The sequence below is a fragment of the Pseudopodoces humilis genome, chromosome 7 (genome assembly GCF_049639895.1).
Source record: "Pseudopodoces humilis isolate 2021_Gansu_Grassland_sample_001 chromosome 7, ASM4963989v1, whole genome shotgun sequence".
In the NCBI taxonomy this organism is placed as follows: Eukaryota; Metazoa; Chordata; class Aves; order Passeriformes; family Paridae; genus Pseudopodoces; species Pseudopodoces humilis.
In genome coordinates, this window is record NC_142206.1 from 55576311 (window position 1) to 55598829 (window position 22519).

Sequence of the window (22519 nt, forward strand, 5' to 3'; positions counted from 1 at the left end):
TCACTAACATAATAAGACTATTTTTATTTCCCACTGGAGAAGCTCTGTGCACAGTTGTATATCCCTCTGCTTCAAAATTAGCTCTGTGCAAAACTGTTCCAGGGGTTGAAGACAGATCCAGTCCCTACTACACTCTGACTTTTTAATTTATTTTTTTTTCTGCTTTATAGAGATACTTTGGCAAAATTCAGACTTAGTTACTCTAGGAACCATTGGCCAAAGTTCGGTTCAGCTCTTGGTAATTCTGCTCCCTGCTACAGGGGAGTCCTGTAGCTGCACTTTATCCCAGCCAGTCACCAAACTGAAATATCCTAAGGCATCACTGTCAGAGAGGTCTAAGCACTTGCTAAGTGAGGCCCTGGAGGCATTTCAAGAGGGACCCTCTGAAACTCTGACACCTGACATGACTGGCAACTTTGCAAGTTTAGACCATTGTGTTCCCCACCCATCTGCCCTGCCATAATGCAACTTTGTGGCATTTCTGAGGTCAAATGATATAATTCCCAACATGAACATTCTGTCACATTTGGAGGGGAGCATTCCCCATTGAAACATCACTTTTTGAAACACATTTCCAGAGGGTGGTGAAAAAGATGCCATTGATGTGTAACAGGGTGAATAATCCAGAAGTTAACACTGCAGTTCCTCAGCTCCATGACGGTGGTGAAGTCTGTGCAAAAAGTACAGGGAAGAGACCAAACTGGATTGCTGGTCTGGGGCTGAAAATATCAGGATTCAGTTTTCTTCATTAAAATGAGTTTATCATACTGTCTAAAATGAGTTTATCATACTGTCGCACCTCATTGACATTTACAGTAAACCTTTGTCATGGTTTGACAAAACTTGGTTTTTAGTTATTGTTTGTAAGACATCCCTATATAACACTGAAGGGAATGTCTCAGGTCGCTATCAAAACTTTGGAAATGAATGTAATTCATTCCACTGCCAACCTGAGTGGGGAGATGAACAATTATTCAATCCTGTTGATAGATGTTCTAGTAAAAAAATTAGTAATCATCAGTTATGGGCACGTATTTAAGACCTAAGTGTTTCAAGCGTTGCAGGAATTTGTAGTTAATATGCCCAGGCTGATTAAATGCGGCAAAGGCGGCCCTGGCTGAACTCTCTGCAGCCAGGGAAGGATGTGAAGGATAGGAGTTTGTAATAGTATGAGCAAAATTCTAATCAAAGTCCTGTCTGAACAGAAACCTTCAATAATTTGCATGGTGCTCCAGCACAAAACTCTTTAACACTGGAGAAGATTTCTGGGCCAGTGTTGCAAACCATTCTACCAGTGTAGCTAAATTTGAGAGATGATGGTCAAAAGGGCTTTTACCATTGCAAACCATTCTACCAGTGTAGCTAAATTTGAGAGATGATGGTCAAAAGGGCTTTTACCATTATCTCCCTTTGGCCTGTGGGCCCTGATTCACTCACACAATCTGTGTAAGTAGTTTTGGACCTCATAATTGAGCAATGAATTGTTGTTATGAAAGCAATGCTTTAACTGTTATTGCATAGGATCACGGGGAGCAGGGCAGCAAGTCACCCTTGAGACACATTTGCTATGTGAGACTGGGGACAGGATGTGGCTCCTGGAAAGGAGGAGCCTGTTTAAGGGCTGAGCCATGAGATCCATCCCTTTCTCCTCAGCAAGGTATTGCCTTCACCTGCAGGGGAATGAAGCTCCCCAGTGCTGTGGCTCGAGGTCCACAGAGCTGAAGCTCTAAGACCTCACTTAGTGCAGGGGAGAGCAGGGCACCAATGTTGTATCACACCAAACCATCCTCAGCACTCCTGAATCCCACAGTTCAGGCCTGGATGGAGGGAATCAGTGAACCACCTTCAGCCTGTGCCACTTTTAGAGACCAAGCACAGCTCTACAATCCAATCATTTCAGGAAAGACCTCTCTGGAAGATAAGCCAATGTAACCAAATCCTTGCTGGAAAAGCTCTGGGGCAGCTCCTTTTCTCTTTGTCATATGGAAAGTTAGGGTGATTAGGAAGATCACTTCAACCATTAAAAATCTGCAAAACCCAGCTTTCCTGGGCACACATCTGAACCCCAGGACCTCGCTTTGTCTCAGTGACTGACAGAGATAAGTGTGTGTTAATCATTTGTGCCTGTAAAAATCCTTTATTTGCTGAAAGCCGGAAGCCTTTTCTCTCTCACGGTGTCATTAAATTTTAGAAATCAAACAGCCAGCTTTGAAACTCTCTGCTGGGACACACAGATTTGTGAGCTTCCCACTAACAGGGGCCTGCCCTCTTTGCGTCTCTGTTACCTCGGGGTTGAATGTGTCTTTTTTCTAAGAGTGACAAGATTTTCAGTCTCTGCAGGCTGTGGGTTTTGTAAGGGTCCTCACACAGCCATTGCCTCTCCTGTCACACTGACAGACCAGGATCAGCTTCCCAGGAGGACAGTGGGTGATGGCCTTGAAAGATCCTAGCCTTGGGCGTGTTATCAAAGAGCTGGAAAAGTGAAACAAATGGAAGAGGCTCCTAGCAGAGCACAAGCTTCCCTGCTCCAGGCACAGTCTCACAGCCCATGAAGCACACGGCTGCTCCTGGCTGAATCCAGGGGGAAGAGGTGTTTTTCCCCAGTATCTGCAGTGATCAATGAGGAACTGGAGCAGAGTGCCTGCAGCTCTCGCCAGGCACCACTGAACTGGACTACCAAGAACTGTTGGCTTTTATATGAGCTCAGCGAGGTCGTTCATCACCGAAGTAGATGCCAACTGCTTTCAGCAGCATGGAACAGAAATTAAAAGTAGGTGAAAAAGACCTTCTTGTTTAGCTGGAGGATAAGCAATAGATCAAAATGCTTAAAATATTAGCATATCACTGCAGCTCAGACACACACATGGCAGAGTTGTCACCTGAGCTGTGGTGACCGTGTTGGTGGATGAATGGCAAGAAAAAAACATGGTCACAGAGTTAATTATTATGAGTGAGTTAATTATTGTGAGTGATCTGTGGTAGCTCTCTGCTATTGCCCCAGTGTCAAGCTCTTGTCCAAGCTCTAGAGCTAGCTGGGGACAGTGACTATCCTGGAGAGGTGGAGCTGCTTTCCAGGACAGTCTTCTAGTGGATTTCAGGGGGTTTTAGGCCCACTACAGTAAATAAGGCAATTCCTGGAATATTAATTTTTTTTTTCAGTATTTAGGCTATGCAACCAATATGCTTACATATTGAATACAACCACAGTGCTCACTGCTCAATGCTCTCGCTGCTGCACAGGAAAAAGGGGGAGCAAGAAGCAGTCCCTGCCTACTACAAGCAATTTCTACAATCAGAATGCTGCTTAACTTATTCCACTCCTAAGGAAATCAAGCATTACATCAGGTCAACAATTGCAGAGATTAAGATGAGTTCAGAGCAACCTATAGAGACAGCCCCAATCACCATGTGTCTTCTCCAGCCAAGGTGCACCTGCACTCAGCAGCAAGGCCCTGGTGTCATGTCTGGAGGTGCCAAGGCTGTTTGGAAAATGAACATTGCCCACAGCACCAGTTCCAGTGAGACAGCCTCTTGCTGATCTTGCACTGACCTTCTCCGACTCCTCTCACAAAGAGTGAGCAGGAGGAGCCAGTTTCTCTTTCACATTTGTGTGCTGTTTTCTCAGTTTTTTGAATTAGAGGTATTAAAAGATGACCAGATCCACACAGCTGGCTGGAGCCAATAGAAAAGGAAATGCCATCTGGACAGCTGCTTCTGTGTGGGGTGGTCTGTGCCCTCGTGGCATCCTCTGATGTGCACCAAGGGGAGGTCATCACAGTAGCTATTTTCCATACTGGAACAGGGATACAAATAAAAATGTCCTTTTTCACATGTAACTAACTGTTCTGTAACTGATCCCAAGGCTCAACTTCCATTTAAAAGCCATTTAGCCAAAAGCTTTGCTATCTAAATTGTTATCGGTGTTTTCTGATCTGGCACATCATGTCTCTGTGCATTTTTGCTCTGTGTGTGAGTATGGGCATAAAAAAAACCCCTCAAGACAGCAATAACCAGGATTTTCAAATGTCTCCACCCTGTGTGTTTATTGAAGAGCAGGAAAAGGAGGGGATCTCTGACTCCTTGTGATACACCTGAGCTAAGTCCAATACTCTGCTGCAGCCAGCAAAGCTGAGCATGGGCTCAGGACTGATTTATTTCCCTACCTTTGTGGGTAGCTGGTCCCCATGCTCTCTTCTGCATGGACCTACTGCCAGCTGGGTTTGGGTGTGTACTCACCTGAGCTGAGCTTGTCTGTGCTCACCTGAACTGCAATCACTGCAGTAACCTCCTTGCAGAACCTCTCTTTCTTTAGCTGACTGCCAGCCTGCTAAATTCATCAAAATAAATAGTATTTGTACACAGAATTCACATCTATGCATAAAACAGGTTGTCTGGGGAATGCAAGCTTTGGAGTTTATTGGTGAGTTGAGCTGTGACTCAGGGAGCATGTACAGACCTTGCAAAATTATGTATCCTGTAAGTGCATCAAAGTGGCCAGAAAAGGGAAAAACAGCTGTGCATGTTTTTCTCTCTCCTCCTCTCACTTTGGGACTAAGCATATAAAATAATAATATGCCTTTCCAGTATTATCATTTGTCTTGATTTTCTGTAGAGAACTGCATAACAGCAATAGCCCTATTAGCATTCAGCCCTCAGTTCTTTGCTTTGTGCTTTCTCCCTTATTTTTTCTCCCTCTCTTTTGCTTAATAAAATAATGAATTTTGCATTTGATAGTTGCCTGACAGCTCAGGGAACTGGGCTGTTCTCTGTTTAGCCATTGAATAGGATAACTCTCCTGTGTGACAGTCCTTTTGCAATATGCCAGCTCTGTCCACACACTGGGGAGAATTCAGGTAAATTCAGATCACACTAAGCCAGTGATGCTGATGAGAACCGAATGGAGCAAGAGGGACTGAAAGCTGGCACTGCCAGGGGCAGTTAGTTACCAGATAGTCCCATTTGCAATTCCTAGAATGTGAATAGGCTGAAAAGTGCTGTGTGCAAGGGCTGCATGTGCAGGCTCAGAGCATTGTGTGAGGGAACTAAACCTGGAGCTGTAAAGTATCGTTGCTATTAAAGCAAACAACACTTCTTCACCTGCATTTCTGATAATGTCCCTTTTCTCCCCTGCAGGGGAAAACCTCGGGGGTGTGGAAGGTACCTGTCCAGAAGGAAAACATGGGGCCCCCTCCCCAGAGTAGGGAAGGAGGAGCTGCTGCAATGCCTCACTGTGCTCTGGGGCCATCAGCTGAGGTTAAGGCTGGGCAGCCACAGGAGCAAAACACACCTTAGCCCTTGATATCCCTCCCTGTCCCTAACTCACTGAGGTGTGCAGCTCCGGTGGCCTGGCTGCACCCAGGCTACAGCTCAGAGGTGCAGGGGGATGATCACCAGCAAATGCAATCCCTGGGCAGCACCAGGGGAGACTGGGCCAGCGTGGCTGTCACACACAGCAATGGTGCTTGCAGTGCACAGCTGCTGCTCAGGGGCCAAACTCTGCCTTGGTCAGAACAGAAACAGGCAACATTTCCCCTGCCATGAATCAGCAGGGGATTTGGGTCCCAGGGATGTAGGTCTGTCTGTCCAGAGCAGCAGCTGCAGCAGAAACCAGCAAAAGCTTCATTTAATCTGGTTACACTGTCGTAAATGTCACAGATGGTGCAGAAACGCTGCTCCAAGAGCGTGAAATCTGGTGAGAATTTGTGCCTTTCCCTCCCTCTTCAGGGAATGTTATGGCATAAAATATTTTTATTTGTAGAGCTGAGAGAGGTGAAAGGCAAGCTCTCACATCTTTTCAAGGGAATGTTGGTGTTTATTGAACTTTCTGACGCAGCCACTAGATGCCCCTGTTTTCTGATGACTGCTCCAGAGTGGGGCATCTGCCAGGGTGCAGCAACCAGGACCACAAACTGAGGCTCCTGCTACAGAGAAATCCTGACTGCTTCAGCCTCCTGTCCCTAATGACCTTACAGTTAGCTGAGTCTGTTGTTCTAGATGTGGAATTTAGGAGAAACTGCTGGTCACTAACAGGGATGGTGCCATCCATCTGCCTTTTCTGCTCCGGTTTTGTGGTGGCTCTGGAGGGGGTGACACAAAGCTCAGCCACCAGTGGGCACAGCCATCTGTACCTACAGGCCCTGTTCCTGTGACTGTACAGCTCACTGCAGTGCCCAAACACTCGAACAGCATTCTTGGACCCCACTGTCTCTTGGGGATGAATCAATCCAAAGCAGAAGAGTCAGTCTCCTGGGAAAGCTGTTAGCCCAAGCAGAAACATTTCCCAAATGAGCCCTGACATGTTTCCCTGTGTACAGGTCCAGCAAGGAGACTGGTTCAAACGGGAATTTGGCACTTGGTCAGGGTGAGGGAGCTTTTTTGGCTGCTGAAATAGTTCTGCATCCAGAAGATTGATGCTTGCACCATGTTATTCCTGCCCCACAGGCACCCATGTCAGCACAGAAAATCACGTTTGCCCCATCTGAAGTGATCTCTTCCCCAAAATGAACTTAGCTTAAGTAAGGATTGATTAAAGAGTCTCTTAAGTTAAGATGAGCAGATGTTCCTGCTTTAGTTATTCCTTGACCAGGCTTTATGGGCCCTGAAAAGTCCACTTATCAAAGCTCATACTAGGCCCTAAGGTAACAGTATGTGATAAATATTGCAGTCAGATACCCAACTCAGAACTCCTGTGAAATACAGCATGATTTATGGATTTGGAGTAAAAAGTCCTTGTTTGTGGCTGGGCAATGTCAGGAACACAGGAAATGTTAAGAGATCTTGCTTGAACTTTTTTCATAACAAGCTGAGCAAAGTGAGGGGAAACCTTCAGAAGAGAAAAAAGAGTGGGTTCTCAGGATAAGAACACCTCTGCTGCCTAATTCTTCCCCTTTCCAGGAGTAAGGTGCCCAATTAGCACTCCCAAGTGTGATGTGGGCTCAGAGCTCTGAGTCATCTGGGAAGAAGTAGTTTTCCAGTTGTCACTGCTGGAGAAGCTAAGAGCAGCTCCAAGGAAGAAGCACTAGAAATTCCTAGTGACCTAGTATCATAGAAATTACTGGTACCTAATACACCTTTACAGATTCTTAGAAACTAGTAGCTACTCCATCCATCACCCACTGAAACAAAAAGGTTCCTCCTGCTTCCCTTCAGGAGCTCTGGATTAGGATGTAAAACTCATGACACCACTACTTTCAGCATCCTGCTGCTAGTACCTATTTGGTGACTGTTTGGTTTGATCCACTAGATTTTGGTTATGACACATAAAAGCCTGGTAACCAACCTTAGGTTGGTTTACAGAGATATATCCCACAGCATGTAGCACAGGCAGCCTGTCTGTGGAAGACCACAAGGCTGGTCTTCCCCAAGACTGACACTGTATAGGCCAAGCCACTTCTCTGGAAGCCACACACCATCTGCCATTTTTTTATAAATAAAAAAAAAAAGTCTCAAATATACAATAACAAGTGAAGCCTGGATTAGCTTATATCTCTCTTCTCTCAGTGATTTCCTTGTGTTTTCCCTTGGGCCTGTGCTGCTCTGTAGGCTTATGGTATTCCAGAGTCATTGGCATAATGATAACGTGACTAAGAAATATGGACACTCCCCTCTCCACGTTAATCCGTGCCAAGAGAATACTGACGGAAGTAGATAAAAGAGTCACTAACACTGAGTTACATTTTGCTTCTAAGAATTGCCTTCCAGAGGCTGTAGCCATTTTGCAACCTTTTTAATTTTCAGAGAAAATGCCTCCTGTGCCATAATTAAGAGTTTAATATGCCACAGGGTCCTGTTTATCATGATAACGTATTTTGCTAGAGAACAGATAGACTTTTTGTACGTCCTTTGAATATGTTTCAGCCAGTCCATTAGATGGGGCTGTGATACTGGGGATTTTAATCACAGATAATCATTATTCAGTTGTTATTCATTCATTTTAATAAAAAGCTGCATATTTCCTTTGTTTCACAGGCAGCAAGATCTGGTGAGGGATTTCAAAGCGTGGAATAGTTCAGTCATTTTCAGTGTTGGCTAGCTACATCCACAAATTTGCAGGGAGAATATTGGGCCCACCTTTGTCTTCTCCTCTTACAGGAGGCATGGGTATCCAAGGCAAAAATAGCTGTAAATGAGGCAAGCATCAGAAGACATATGGGAAGCAGTCTTTTATCTCATGTGATGACTAATAGCACGTTCCCAGCTGGAGCATAGTTTGAGACCTCTATGCAGTTCCTCAGCAGGAAGAAAAAAGATCTGTGTAATTGTTTTAACAGTGGTATGCAGAGGGCTCTGGAAATGGAAGACAGCATCAGCGTACCATCCCATTGAGAGAGGACATCAGATGTTATGGCAAAAAGTCTGATTGCTCCAGTGCCTACCTGGTGCAGGAAGATGCATAGGGGAAAAGTAACTTCCCTGCAAACTGCTTTGCCCCAAGCAAGAGGAAATGCTGTAAGTATGTTGAGCAGTCAGAGATTATCACATACAGTATGTGTGTGTGAATGTATTTTAATATATAGTGATGGTTCCTTTGACGAGAACAGTACCTAAATCATGGAGTTGTTAGGGTTGGAAAAGACCTTTAAGATCCAACCACTAGCACAGCACCATCACCTTGGTCACCAATGTCCTCAAGTGCTACATCCAGGCACTTGAAGCGTTTCTTACACATTTCCAGGGATGGTGACTCCACCACATCCCTGGGATGCCTGTTCCTATGCTTGACAGCCCTTTCTGGGAAGAAACCTTTCCCAAATATCTCACCTAAATCATCCCCCCATGCAATTTGAGGCCATTTCCTCTTGTCCTGTAACTTGTTACCTGGGAGAAAGGGCCCACCCTTTCCTTGCTACCACCTTTCAGAGAGTTGTCAACAGCAATGAGGTTCCCCCGAGAGCCTCCTTTCCTCCAGGCTACACACCCCCAGCTCCCTCACATTTGTGTTCCAGAGCCTTCGCCAGCTTGGCTATGCACAGCTGTGCACAGGCAGCCCTTGGTACCCCCACACCAGCTGCCCCAGGATGCTGATCCCCACAGCAACAGGCTCCCCTCCTGCTCCTGCTTCAGGCCAACGTCCAAAGACACCACCCAAGATCACAGAATCCTGGAATGGTTGGGGTGGGAAGGGATCTTAAAGCTCATCTAGAGCTCCAAGCCCCCTGCCATGGGCAGGGACACCTTCCACCAGATCACCTTGAGCTCTTGCTCAGAGCCCCATCCAGTCTGGCCTTGAACATTCCCAGGGGTGGGGCAGCCACAGCTGCTCTGGGCACCCTGTGCCAGGGCCTCAGCAGCATCACAGTAAAAAGCTTCTTCCTAACATGTGTTGTAATGGTATGACCCAAAGTATGTACTCCCGAAAATGTAGAATTGTAAGTTTCTTTCCCTTATCTCTTTCTCTCCAGTTCTCCTTATTGGTTGTGTAAGTGTAACCCACCCTCTTCCCCCTGCCTTCAAAAAGGGGTGCTTACCTCTTCCTCTTTCCCTCCTGCTCCTCACTCCATAGTATCCTAAGGAAATAAAGCTGCAACTGCCATCTCAGCTAAGGGAAAGGGCCTTGTTTTTATGTTCTTCTTTGCTAAGCTAAACTATCTCCCGTCTCCCTGGCTGCTGCTGGGCGGATAGCGGTGACAGGGAGGCAGGGAACATAGAAATTATAGCAAACATGCAATCTAAATTTCCTCTTTTAGTACAAAACCATTCAGCCTTGTTCTATCACTATTGTGACCATATAAAAAGTCTCTTTCTCTTGTTCTTTTATAAGCTCCCTTTCAAGTACTGGAAGGCTGCAATGAGGTTTCCCTGAAGCCTTCTCTTCTCCAGGAAGAAGAGCCTCTGCTCTCTCAACCTGTGTTGACAGAACAGGTGCTCCAGCCCTCTGATCATCTCTATGGCCTCCTCTGGTCTGCTACAACAGCTCCACATCTTTCTTGTGCTGAGAAACCCAGGCCAGGATGCAGGGCTCCAGGTGGGACCTCCTCAGGGCTGAAGCATCTCCCTCAGCCTACTGCTCGTTTCTTTGGAGGCAGCCCAGGATTTCACTGGCTTTCTGGGTTGTGAGTGCACACTATTGGCTCATGGGCAGCCTTTCATTCACAAGAACCCCCAAGGCCTTCTCTGTACCCCACACCAAGGGGTGTCACAAAGGCCCCCAGAACACCCCCACAAGCACAGAGATCAGCATCAAGCGAGAAAAACATCCAGGAATTCACATCATCCAATTTTATGTTCACCAGTGGTTCAGGGGAGCTTTGTCCTGCTTTGTGAAGGGAGTCTCTGGGGCCATTCCATCATTGTGTGGGACATAAATGCTATGGGTTAAAAAGTGGATATTGTTCTGGTTTCAGCATACAGCATATGGTTAATTTCTTATCAGTAGCTGCTCCAGTGCTGTGTTTTGGATTCAGTATGACAATGATGCTGGTAACACACTGATGATCTGGTTAGTGCTAACAGTCCAGTTTATCCAAAATCAAGGACTTTCTTGTGCCCTGTGCTCTGCCAGTGAGGAGATACAAACACCACAAATCCAAAAAGCTGGGAGGGAGGAGCACAGTTAGGACAGGTGGCCCAAACTGGGCAAAGGGATATCCCATAGGCCGTGATGGCCAGTATATGAAATGGGGGAGTTACCTGGAAGAGGAGCCGATAAATGTTCAGGAAAGGGTCTGGCATTGGTCAGCATGTGCTAATCAATTGAATTGTGCATCACTTGTTCTTGTTTTTTACTCTTCATCCTTAGAAATTCTTCTAATTTACTTGCTTTCAACTCTTAAATTGTTAAATTGTTGTTTGATGCCAAACTGCCTACTGGGATTAACCCAAAACAACAGGGAATCCTGCAACCACACAGCCCACTCTGTCCTCAAGTGCTATACCCAGCCCACCTGGCAGCTCTTCTGCCTGACTCTCCCTGACCCTGCAGCAGCTGAGCAGCCAGTACCCTATACCAGTGCTCCTTGACAAAGTGATGCAGGGAGATTCACACATTGTGTTTGCTCCAATATATCATTTATTGCCATATTTGTACCCAGTAAAGCTCACAGGAGGAATGGACTCTCTCAAAAGTGGCATTTGCAGAAGCAGCTGGAGGGCAGCAACATTGAAATGCCACTTGGCAGTGAACACAGCTGTGGAGGGTGACCAGTTTTTCTTATTTCCCCAGTGTAGGAGCAGTGACAGTGGGGGAGCCATAGCCAGGGAATCAGAGAAACCAGGGCCCACCACTTCAGGTCTTCTACCAAATAATCTCCAACTTTGAGGTACCTGAGCAGTCGCATTCCATGCCAAGCTGATGGACAGATGCTCAGAGGTACAGTGTTTGTTCAAACACACCATTTGTTGTAAACTTTGCATCAACCGAAGGTCCCAGGAAGTCAAAATATGGTTAGAATTATATGGAAGTATTTTCCTAGAGATCTAATGATTCTACTCTTCTACAGTTCTACAATTCTATGATTCTGTGATTCTACAGTTGTCTCATTCAAAACCCAAAGAAGAGGTCACATTCAAACTTATAAAACTTATTCAATGCCTCAGTCTGGGCAGCTGGATTTTGTGCCAGGTGCTGGAAGAGGTTTAGAGGCTGTGCCTCTTGGAAAGCTGGGGGCAAGGAGATCTCCTCAGGCATATCCTCATTGCCAAAGAAGAAATGTTTGAGGCGTGCCTCCTCTAGGCAACAGCGCAGGTAGTTCAAGGTGTCATCCACCCGCATCAGGAAATACTTGTGCTGCCATTCTGACAGAGGGATCAAGGTCAGAAGGTGCATGACTGAGGTTTTCAAGGCATAGATAGAAAGGCCTGAATCCTCCAGAACGCGAGCACAGAGCCGCAGGCATTTGAGGTGGCAGCTGTGGGGTGGGGCCTGCATGGCAACCTGCCTGAAGAACTTTGCCTCTGCCACTGCAGAGCTCTCCAGCCATGTCGTGCTTGGAGGGAATTGGGCCTCTGTAGGCTGGCTACTTAGGAAGATATCCGAGTCACCTTGCTGCACACTAAATATTATCTCCACAATAAAGCTTCTCCCAGAGGCTTTCATCAGCTTCACCTTGCAGGAGCGGCAGGAGGGAAGCACCTTCATGCTGTAGTGACAGGACTGAGGCAACATTGACCAGGCCGAGATTACAAATGTCTGGAACCAGAGGGCAATTTTCTCCCCATCTAGGTAAGGGCCAGTACAGAGGGTATGTAGAAGGCTGGCCATCTGATTTCTCTTCAGCTCCTCCTCAGAGTGGTGGAGGAAGCACAGCATGTTCCTGTCAGGCTGTTTTCTGGTACAGGTGCACACCAGCTCCACACGGATGCGCATGCTTCTCTGTGACATCTCCCCCATGGTGTCTGGTTCCAGGAGGAAGGCATGCCCATGGGGCGGCTTCAGGGGCACAAACATGCAGTAGACAACATCCTCCTCCTTATGGTGACTCCATCCTTCAAAAGCACTGCCCACCCCAATGGCTGGTTGCAGCGCTGGGAAGAAGCTGTCTGAAAAGAGACTATGGGAGACTTGGAGAAGGTCGCTCAGCAGCTCCTGTACCACCCGTCTCCCGGAGGCCAGCTTTGGCACTGACAACTGGTAGTGTCTTGAAATGAACCAGATCATATTCTTCTCAGTAGGAAGTTCTTCCTCACTTTCTTCTCTCTCTGAGTCCCTCCTGTTGTCCACCACAGAGATCCTTTTCCTGAGCCTCCAGCGGTGTGCCAAGAGCAGCACCAGGGTTCCAGCAATGGCCCAGAACAGCCATTGCTGCAAGGCAGCCCAGAGCATGGCTCCCCAGGACCCAACACACTGCTCCACAGTCCTGCAGACAAACTCCTGCAGCGTCCCAGTCCTCTGGTTGAGATCCTTATCCAGGTACACTTTGATATAATAGCAGATCCATTGCACAAGCCAGAAGAGCAGTAGTATGACCATTATAGCCTGTAAGAGAAGGGAAAGGTGTGCAGTGGGGTTGAGAAGGGAGGGAGGGAGGGAAGGAAGAATAGAGAAATTAAGGGAGCTGGCAGTAAGGGAAGAAGGGGTGGGAAACAGTGGGCAGGAAGGAGAAGGGGCTAAGGAGCTGGCAGGCAGCAAAGCCTGCACCCAGTCCCAGTGGTAGCACAGTGCCCTTTGCAAGGTGTGCCTGGAAGGGGCTGGGCCCTGGATGCAGGCTTGGAAGCACTCTTTTGGGTGGCTGTGTTTGTGGTCTCACCCTCATCCAGTGCAGCACCTGGTCATGTATGTCCACATGGTGCTCGTCCGGGCTGGCCTGGGGCAGTGCTGCTTGCTGCTGCATTTATACCTGCTCCCTTGTGATGTCACTTGTACCAGAGACATCACAGCCAGGCCAGCCTGGCCTGGTACTGCGGCAACACTGCCTACACACCCCTTGTTGTGGCATCCCTGGGATGTTACTGGCACCAGAGACATCACAGCCAGGCCAGCCCTGCCCTTCATGGCCACCCCAGCTCAGACCCTCACAATGGCCCCAAGAAACTAAAGTCCCAACACCCACCAAATGTAGGCCCACCACTCTTGAATGGTCCCCAGAAACTTCCTTCACAAAGCAGGACAAAGCTCCCCTGAACCACTGGTGAACATAAAATTGGATGATGCAAATTCCTGGATGTTTTTCTCGCTTGATGCTGATCTCTGTGCTTGTGGGGGTGCTCTGGGGGCCTTTGTGACACCACTTGGTGCAGGGTACAGAGAAGGCCTAGGGGGTTCTTGTGGATGAAAGGCTGCCCATGAGCCAATAGTGTGCACACAGAAAGCCAGTGAAATCCTGGGCTGCCTCCAAAGAAACGAGCAGTAGGCTGAGGGAGATGCTTCAGCCCTGAGGAGGTCCCACCTGGAGCCCTGCGTCCAGAGCGGAGGTCTGCATCTGGTGGGTGTCAGGACTTAGGTTTCTTGGGGCCATTGTAAGGGTCTGAACTGGGGTGGGCATGAAGGGCAGGGCTGGCCTGGCCATGATGTTTCTGGTGCCAACGACATCACAAGGGACATCACAATGACAGGTATAAATGAGAGCAGCAGGCAGTACTGTCCAAGTCCAACTTGAGACAGAGTGAGTGTGCACACAGACCAGAGACTGCCCTGGATGAGAGATGGAACACAAAGGCAGAGCTGTCAAACCCTTCTCTCTGTCCTCATGAAGGTCATATCTGTCCTAATGTTCCTGGTCACGCTGGTGAAAACCACCCTCCAGAATGCAAAGGTGGTCAATGATGAGCTGGATGAGGACACACGCCAACGCATGCAGCACCGTTCTGAGTTCCTCAACCAGCAGATGACTTGGATGCTGCAGGAGCTGGAACACAAGGCTGTGGAGCAGACTGGTGGATCATGGGGACCTGTGCTCTGGGTTGCCTTGCTACAATGGCATTTCTGGTCCACTGCTGGAATCTTGATGCTGCTTGTGGTGCTCTGCTGGCAGCTCAGAAAAAGAAGCTATGAGGTGCTGTCCAGCTGCCAACTGAGCACCTTGAAGCCAGTCACTCCCAGACCCCACACTTCCATCTCCAACCCCACACTCTCCTCTCCCATCCCCACACTCCTAAACCACTTCAGTTTCTCACTGAAGTTGAATCTGAGGAGGAAATCTAAGTGCAAACCAGTAAGTTTAGATAAGAATAGGGTAAAAATTGAAAGAAAATAAATTAGAAGAATTTATAAGAATAGAGAGTAAAACAAAAAATAAAAATAGGTAATGCACAATAAAGCTGATCACCATGCACTGACTGATGCCAGACCCTTTCCCAAACACCAATCAGCTCCCCTTCCAGGTAACTCCCCCATTTTATATACTGGCCATCACGGCCTATGGGATATCCCTCTGCCCAGTTTGGGCCACCTGTCCTAACTGTGCTCCTCCCTCCCAGCTTTTTGGATTTGTGGTTTTTGTATCTCCTCACTGGCAGAGCACAGGGCACAAGAAAGTCCTTGATTTTGGATAAACTGGACTGTTAGCACTAACCAGATCATCAGTGTGTTACCAGCATCATTGTCATACTGAATCCAAAACACAGCACTGGAGCAGCTACTGATAAGAAATTAACCATATGCTGTATGCTGAAACCAGAATATCCACTTTTTAACCCATAGCATTTATGTCATGCTAAGCCTCTCACTTCCCCACACACTTTATCACTTTCCCCATTTCTCTGACAGACATACAGACAGCCATCATTCCCTTAGTCTGTGGAACACCTCTGTCAAATGTCCACACAATTTTCTGCAAAACCTTCACCATGCATGTGAGGACAACAGATTATGGGCTGCTGAAGTAGCAAGTCCAGAAAGTCCACTGGGAACCTGTTTTTGAATGTCCTGTGCTCCAGGAGTGTTAATCCCCTTTGAAGAGCCATCTCCTAAAATCACAATAGGCAGTGGTGAGCAGGGCAGAAGGATGACTTGGCTGAACAGGGATCTTCTCCTTTTGCAGCTCCCCCCTCCTCCTTCCAGCCCTTCTTGTAGATGGGTGTACAATTTTCTAACTTCCTGGGACCTCCTGAGTTATCAGGGACTGCTGGTAAATGATTGAAAGGGGTTCAGGGAGCACCTCTACTAGCTCCTGCATTCTCCTTTTCTGGATCCCCTGTGACTGCATAGACTTGTGTCTGCCTAAGTAGTGTAGCACATCACCGACCATTTCCCCATCCCTGTCTTTCAGCTCAGGGGTCTGGGTACCCACAGAACAACTGGTCCTACTATTAAAGACTGAGGCAAAGCAGACATTAAGAACCTCAGCCTTTTCTTCATCTTTTGTCATTGTTTCCCCATACATCAAATGAAGGATGAAGATTCTCCTTAGCTCTCCTTTTGTACTTGTAGAAACATCTTTTATTGCTCTCGACTGTAGTAGCCAAATTAAGTTTCAGTTAGGCATTTTCTATTTCTAATGTTTTTCTAATTTTGACTCTGCTAACCTCATGATATCACTGTGGTCCTCCTGAATTACCTGTCCCTTCTTCAAAAGGTCATCAGCTTTCAGCACCGGGAGACAGCCTGCTCCTGCACCTAGAAGATTTCTTTCTTGAAGGATCTCCAGCCTTCTTGAACTACTTTGCTTTTCCTGAGCTCCTTGACACTGCTTTCCACGGGACTGTGAATTGATCTCTTGAACAGCAAGAAATTTGCCACCTAGAAGTTCAGGATGGCAGTTCTGCTAACCACCATCCTTACTTCTCCAAGAACCAAAAGCTCTTATCATTTTATGATTTTTGTGCCCAATACTTCAATGCCAAGAAAGGATGCTACCCTGTAACAGATGAGAGAGAAATCAGGTTTCCTTATTTCTACAAACTTAAAAAAGACATTAGGCCTGTGTGCAACAAATATGTATACCCCAGCTAGGCAAGGCAAAGTTACCCTTAAGCGACAGCACAGAAGTTCAGTGAGATAATCACATTAGCATTACTGAGTTAGCCACGCATGTGAAGCACAGTACAGCTCCTATTTCCTATTTGTCTGCATTATGAATCTAAAATATTCATATTTTATTGTCTTGTGTTGACAGCAAACTGTTAGAACAGAAGAATGGCTGGTTTTATGTCTGGAGCTTCATGTATTATTTAGTGCAAGATTGAATGGCAAGCAGAATTAGGTTCTCAAGTGCACTTTATCCAAGGTTGTTCACACTAGCAGTCCTTAAACAAGCTGGGAATGGGAATCTGGTGTCCTTTCCATTGGCTGGGATATATATATTCCACCTGCTCAAAAATCCTAAGGGAATTGAGCACTCAACTTGTCAGCAATTTTAAACAAGATTTTAAGATTTAACCTACTTAATGCCTCTGAAAAGCCTAGGTTTGAGCCAGGTTATGCATGTGGCTGAAGCCTGCTCTGATCTGACAGCATCCTTTAGCTCTGTGCTGGTGCTTCTGGCACCTGTTGAAACAGAGATGCAGTCTGCACCCAGCACTTTGGAAAGCAGGCAGTAGGGAATATCAGCTTGGGACAAAACATCAAACAGATCTGAAACACTATATTCATGTTTTAACAACCTTCAGTATTTCCCTGCAGCTTTGTAAAGGACTGCCAGCTAAAGACTAGAGATGCAATATGGTCTTTGTGCAACACCCTGGTCTGTGGGCCTGATGGAAAGCCTGGGGGAACTTCTATGCTGTCCTGCTGGGTTTTGACTGGGGAAGCAGGAGTTTCCCCTGCCATTGCTCCCCAAGTAGCAGCTTCTGTGGCTCCCTGTCAGAACCAAGGGAGAAAAGCTGTGTGTGCTCTCCATAGGAAGGGCTCCCCTGACATGCTGCCTGCCAGTCCCCAAGCACAGGTGGCCACAAGGAGCCTGGCAGCTGTCTCCTTTAGGGAATGACAGAAAGCAGCTTTGCCTGGAGAGCTCGGCATGATGAAGGGCCCAGAGCAACCTGTCATGCTGCCTGTCACACCTGTCAGAAGGAAGCTGTAATGAAAACAAGCAACTTTGAATAATGCCTCAGCATTCACTTGGAAATAATGAAAACAAGCATGAAGCAGCCAAGGAGCCCTTCTTGGGCTGAGTGTCACTGCTCCCTGTAGTCACACTGTCACCAGTCTGCCCTGGAGCAGGGTCCACTCCACCACAACAATCTGTTGAAAAACGTTATTGGCCCCACAAAGAAATTAGTCCTAAAAGAGCCCCCTTACATAAATTACTCTTAAAAAAAAAAAAGTATGGAATGATTTTTTTAATTGTTTTTCAGCTTTTAAAATTGATGTTGGGATCTGCTTTTCCTACAGGATTTTGCAAAGCCCCTGCTTATTCAAGTGAGGAGGAAACTCTCTTCTTTGGTGGTCTTCGTGGATCACCAGCCAGTCTCCATCCCCTCTGATTCCTCCACAAAAGCAGGAGTGGCATGGGCTCCTCATCCCGTGTTTTCCATGGGAGTTTCCACCCCACTGACTCTGCTAGAAACAGACTGCACACTTATTACACAACTTCAGTGTGTGGTCATGCAGTCATGGCTATCAGCAAATGTCTTCATCCCACAGTTTTCACTCTTCTTTCTTTATCTCTTCTTAGTTTGTAAGAAGTCCTGCTAGGAGGCAAGGGGAACAAAAAATATTTCTGTGGAGCTTTCTAAGTTACCTAATGATTTTATGGATCATATTGCTAGAAAAAAAACTGCCCCAAGGAGCTGTTCTGTATAGCCTTGAAGGTTTTCACCTCTTCAAATAAACCTGATCAACATTTCATGGGGACTGTGACAGCCCTGGGAGGATGGACTACTCCAATAGCATGTTTTAATGACAACATAAAATCATTAATTTATTTTTTTAGGGTGCATTTCACAAACTCAGCTCTCTTACTGCAACACAGAAAATCAAAAGTCTCTCTGCCTTGTGTTGGTTGCTCGTTTTCCACATACTTCTCAGAAAATCTTGTTGAATCCCCACATGACACATCATGTGTTTAAATTAGTACTTAAGGAGACTACTGAAAGTTTATTGCTCTTATCTTTATCATTCACTGGGTGTGCCTGTCCCTTCCTCCTTTCTGTCTGCTGAATGAAACTGTCAGAAACACAGCTTTATCACTGCAGGGCATTTGCAACAGCAGCAAAAGAATAAAAGAAGCATTTTTTTCCCTAATCTCTCTGTGCACTTCATCATCCTCCATCACTGTAAGCCTACCAAATTTTAAGTTTAGAAGTGCATCCTATAACACTTTCTTCCTACAGCACAAACCCAAACTATTTAGGCAAACTAGTGATTATTCTTCCACACTAACATCAACATAAAGTAGATTAGAAGAATTAAATGCACAAGAGTGCACTTCTTTTATGATTATGCACCCTTAATCTTCAGAAGATGGTTAATTACATTTTAAGCAGCATAAGAGCCCTAACATATTTGTATGTTAATAAAAATTCTCACCAGGGGTTTAAATCTAGCATATATTCACAGGTATAACTAATGGCATTTTTCAGTAATGCTGTGAAAAAATATGCCTGTAAGTTAGAACCTTCACACAGGAAACTGCTGGGAGTTTTTAATTTACTCTCTAACTATTCTCCTAATCATTCTCTTATCATGCTGGGATGGCTAAATGCATACAGATTATAATGATGGTGTGCACCCACCAGAGCAGTGTCAGTGATGACATTTGCCAGTGCTTGAAGTCAGGCTGCTGCAATCAGAGCTCTGCAGCAGAGGGAAGCAGGGAAGGGATGGGGATGACACTGCAGCCCTGCAGTTTCACAAGAACTCATGTTTGCTGGTTTAAGGCTTATTCCAGTTCAAAAAGGGATTAGTCCCCACCTAGGACAGGCCCAAACATCTCTGTGATTCAGAGGTTTTAGGACTAAATGTTAATTATGTCATTATTAGGAAACTGTTAAGGAAAAAAATTTTCATGGAAAGGGTGATTAGACATTGGAACAGGCTCCCCAGGGAAGTGGTGAAGTCACCATCCCTGGAAGCATCTGAAAAATAAGTAGACATGGCCCTTTGTGATATGATTTAGTGAGCATGGTGGCATTCGGTCATAGGTTGGGCTCAATGACCTAGAGGTCTTTTCCAACTTTATTGCTTCAGTGATTCATACTCAGAAATGTTGAAGGTTCAAAAAGACAAATTTCCTACAAATCCTCCTAAGTGAAGACAACACCTGTCATTTATCTTCGCTTCCAACCTCCAAGAAGCCCGAGCACTGGCATTCACAGAGGAATCGGTATTCTTTCTCTAAATCTGCTCTTTGGAAATTTCGACTTGAGACAGTTCAGGATTTAGGCTAGGGTGAGACCCAGTTTGATTCAGTGTCAAAATCCTCTTTGTTTGCAGCCCAAGGCAGCTTCGGTAAAACGGAAGGTGTGAACTTCGAGAGGGGAAGAAACGGTGTACCAAAATGGGAAGCACGTTCTTTCCTCCTGGATTCACCCACTAGAGGGACCTGTTTCCTTCCAGGAAAGAGAGCAGTACGAGCTCGGGGGAATAAGTACCACGGGGAAAGGGGAAAAGCAGGTGCTGTTGATGCTTTCTGTAAGTGCTGAGTTCAGTGGCTACAGGCTTTGTCCTTCCCTGGGATCTGTTTGTTCTGTTGGCTGATCAGCATCATGAGTGTTTCCTCTGAAGGGGCCACCTGAATTTCAGGAAAAAGAAACTTTACAGCTCAACTTTATTTTTCTCTGCTGTTTGGTCATTTCTTCTCACAGTGTGTTTTCTTCATGTCTACATCCCAAAGCAGACCCTGTCATTCCAAAACATCCCCAGGGCATAAAAGATAATTTGGGAAAGGAGGAAAGAGCTGAACTTTTGAAATATGCTGCCTAATTATTAGTATTCTTCATTCTGAACTTTATTGGTGGCAAAGATGACTCATTGCCCTTGAACACCCACTGCCTATCTATTTCCTCTAATGTTGCTTTCCTTTTTGATTTTCCGGATACTGATAGCTGACTGCTTATCTATTCCTACCATTAAAATGATGCATAACTGCTGCATTTTGTGGATGGAAATATTATGGACACTGAAATGTCATCGCAGCCCCATTTGCTCATCTGCTGTTATTTACTTTCCAGCAGACAATATTTAGTACAAGGCACACACAATGCAGAAGTCAGCACAACATTCATCACATTGATACCAGGATGTACAACGCATGCTGCCACAGATCAACAGAAACAATCTGGGCTAGAGGATTTACAGAGCTCCCCATCTCCCTTCAGGCTCTGTACAAATTTTCCCTGGCTGAGATGCTGTAGTTCTGGAAAGGAGCCAAGGTATGGCTATGTGCCAGTGGGAGGGGTTCTCAAAAGAGGAGGATGTAGGGATCTACTGTCAGAGTGACCTTCCCTCTTGTGTGGTGGATACAACCCTTCACTGGTTTCCTCCAAAGAGCCACCCCTGCACACTGTGCTCCCTGGGAGGTTTGCACAGTACTCCCTGTGTCATTACACTGCTGAGGTTTCTTTGTGGGTGCAGATGAAGTTCTGTCTAGAATAAGACATCTCTGAAAAAGCGTTCTGAGGTCCTGCCACACCGTCAGGACACACGAAGCAAATGCTCAGCTATCCAAAAACATGCCGCAGGGAAATCAACAGTCTAACAGGGAAGGACCAAGTCCTTCAAACCAGAAGCCACAATACCTTAAATCTGTGTGTTATCATGTGCTTTAACCTTTAAGAACACCCCACAAAAATTGCCCCATAGCAGGAGAGTTTCCACTTCAGTGAGGAAACCGAGCAGATGAATGCTGCCCCTGGAGAACTTTCAGGAACATTAAGACCCCTTACAGTGGTTTTGAGGACAATGAAACAGGGAAGTAGTGGAGTCCCCATGCCTGATGGAGTTTAAGAATCATGTAGATGTAGCACTTGGAGACATGATTTAGTGGTGAATGTGGCAGTGCTGGGTTAACCATTGGACTTGATGATATTGGAGGTCTTTTCCAACCTAAATGATTCTATGATTCTTTTGTAATATTCAGCCAAGGAAAGGGAAGATGACGATGCTGTCCTTGGGTTCTATGGGGACTGTTTCTGTGAGAGTCTTCAAAAGAATGGATTGATCACCTCTTGAAGGCAAGTGTTTGGGCCACAGCGGGCAGGGGACTGTACCTCACAGGACTTTAGTTCTCTGGAGGTTGGGAGATTGTCGGTGCATGCCTGACTCCATCTTATTGTTTTTCTGGCCCCCACCCTCAGCCACTTTTTGAGAAAAAAATCCTGCATTAGCTGGACCTTTGGTGACCATTCTGATGTACCTAGTGCCAGAGATTTCCAGGATAAGCCAAAGGAAAATGTCATCTATCAGAGGATGATGAGAAGCAAATTTTGTCCTGTGATGGAGCTCTTCTGTCTCACCTTTCTTCTTATTGATTCAGCTTTCAGTCAGCATGTGTGGAAACTTCTGGCTTCACATTTGCATCAAGATGCTCCTCAGTGCCATCAGAAAACTATCTTGGAGTGTAGAAAAAGAGCAAAACAATCACAAAAAGGTGTGGGGATGACAGCAGGCAAACAGAGCTGCTTGGGGATCACGGGGAATGGGTACAGGGACAAAATCCTCAGCCAGTGCCAGATTAGGGCTCAGCCTTGCTGCTCCCCGGAAGCCAGATCTGCTTCAAAGAGTTGTTTCCTTTCCCTTCCACATGGTTCTGAATGTTTTAATCTTTTCCTTTTGATGCCCTTTTCAAAGAAAGACTTTTGCCATATGGAAATCTGCAATTAGACCAGCTCTTGGTTGCCTCATATCTGCCACATAAAACAAAGTCATCTGAAGGCAGCTGGTTGGAGCGGTTGGATCCAGCTTCAAACAGCATTCACATTTGCTGGGCTTGTCCTCCAGTCCCAGTTTGAAGATCTGCTTTGCCATAAAAAGAATGATGAGTTTGTAAGTTCTACAAGCAGGACTGAGGAATGGCTTTGCCAGGTCACATCAGAGACCCATCAGTCCCTCTGTCCTCCAGTTTGGCCCAGGGCAGCCAGACACAGAAGGAAGAGGATACAGATGTTGCAAGCAGGCAGTCATATTCCCTCAGCATCTGGCATTTGAGATCAAGTCATTCTGTCAGCTGTACATTAATTTATTGTGGTGGAAGCATAGGCACAGGAG

At 46.2% G+C, this 22519-nt stretch overlaps 1 protein-coding gene across 1 annotated transcript; it reads right to left on the reverse strand.

Moving 5' to 3' along the window:
* Window positions 1-10868: 10868 nt before the first annotated feature.
* On the reverse strand, window positions 10869-12907 carry LOC102108681 (inositol 1,4,5-trisphosphate receptor-interacting protein-like 1). The gene is made up of 2 exons (XM_005520372.2): window positions 11503-12907; window positions 10869-10909 (listed from the first exon to the last, which is right to left on the reverse strand). The coding sequence occupies exons 1-2, from the start codon at window positions 12905-12907 to the stop codon at window positions 10869-10871; spliced, it is 1446 nt and encodes a 481-aa protein (XP_005520429.2).
* Between the last annotated feature and the right edge of the window lie 9612 nt (window positions 12908-22519).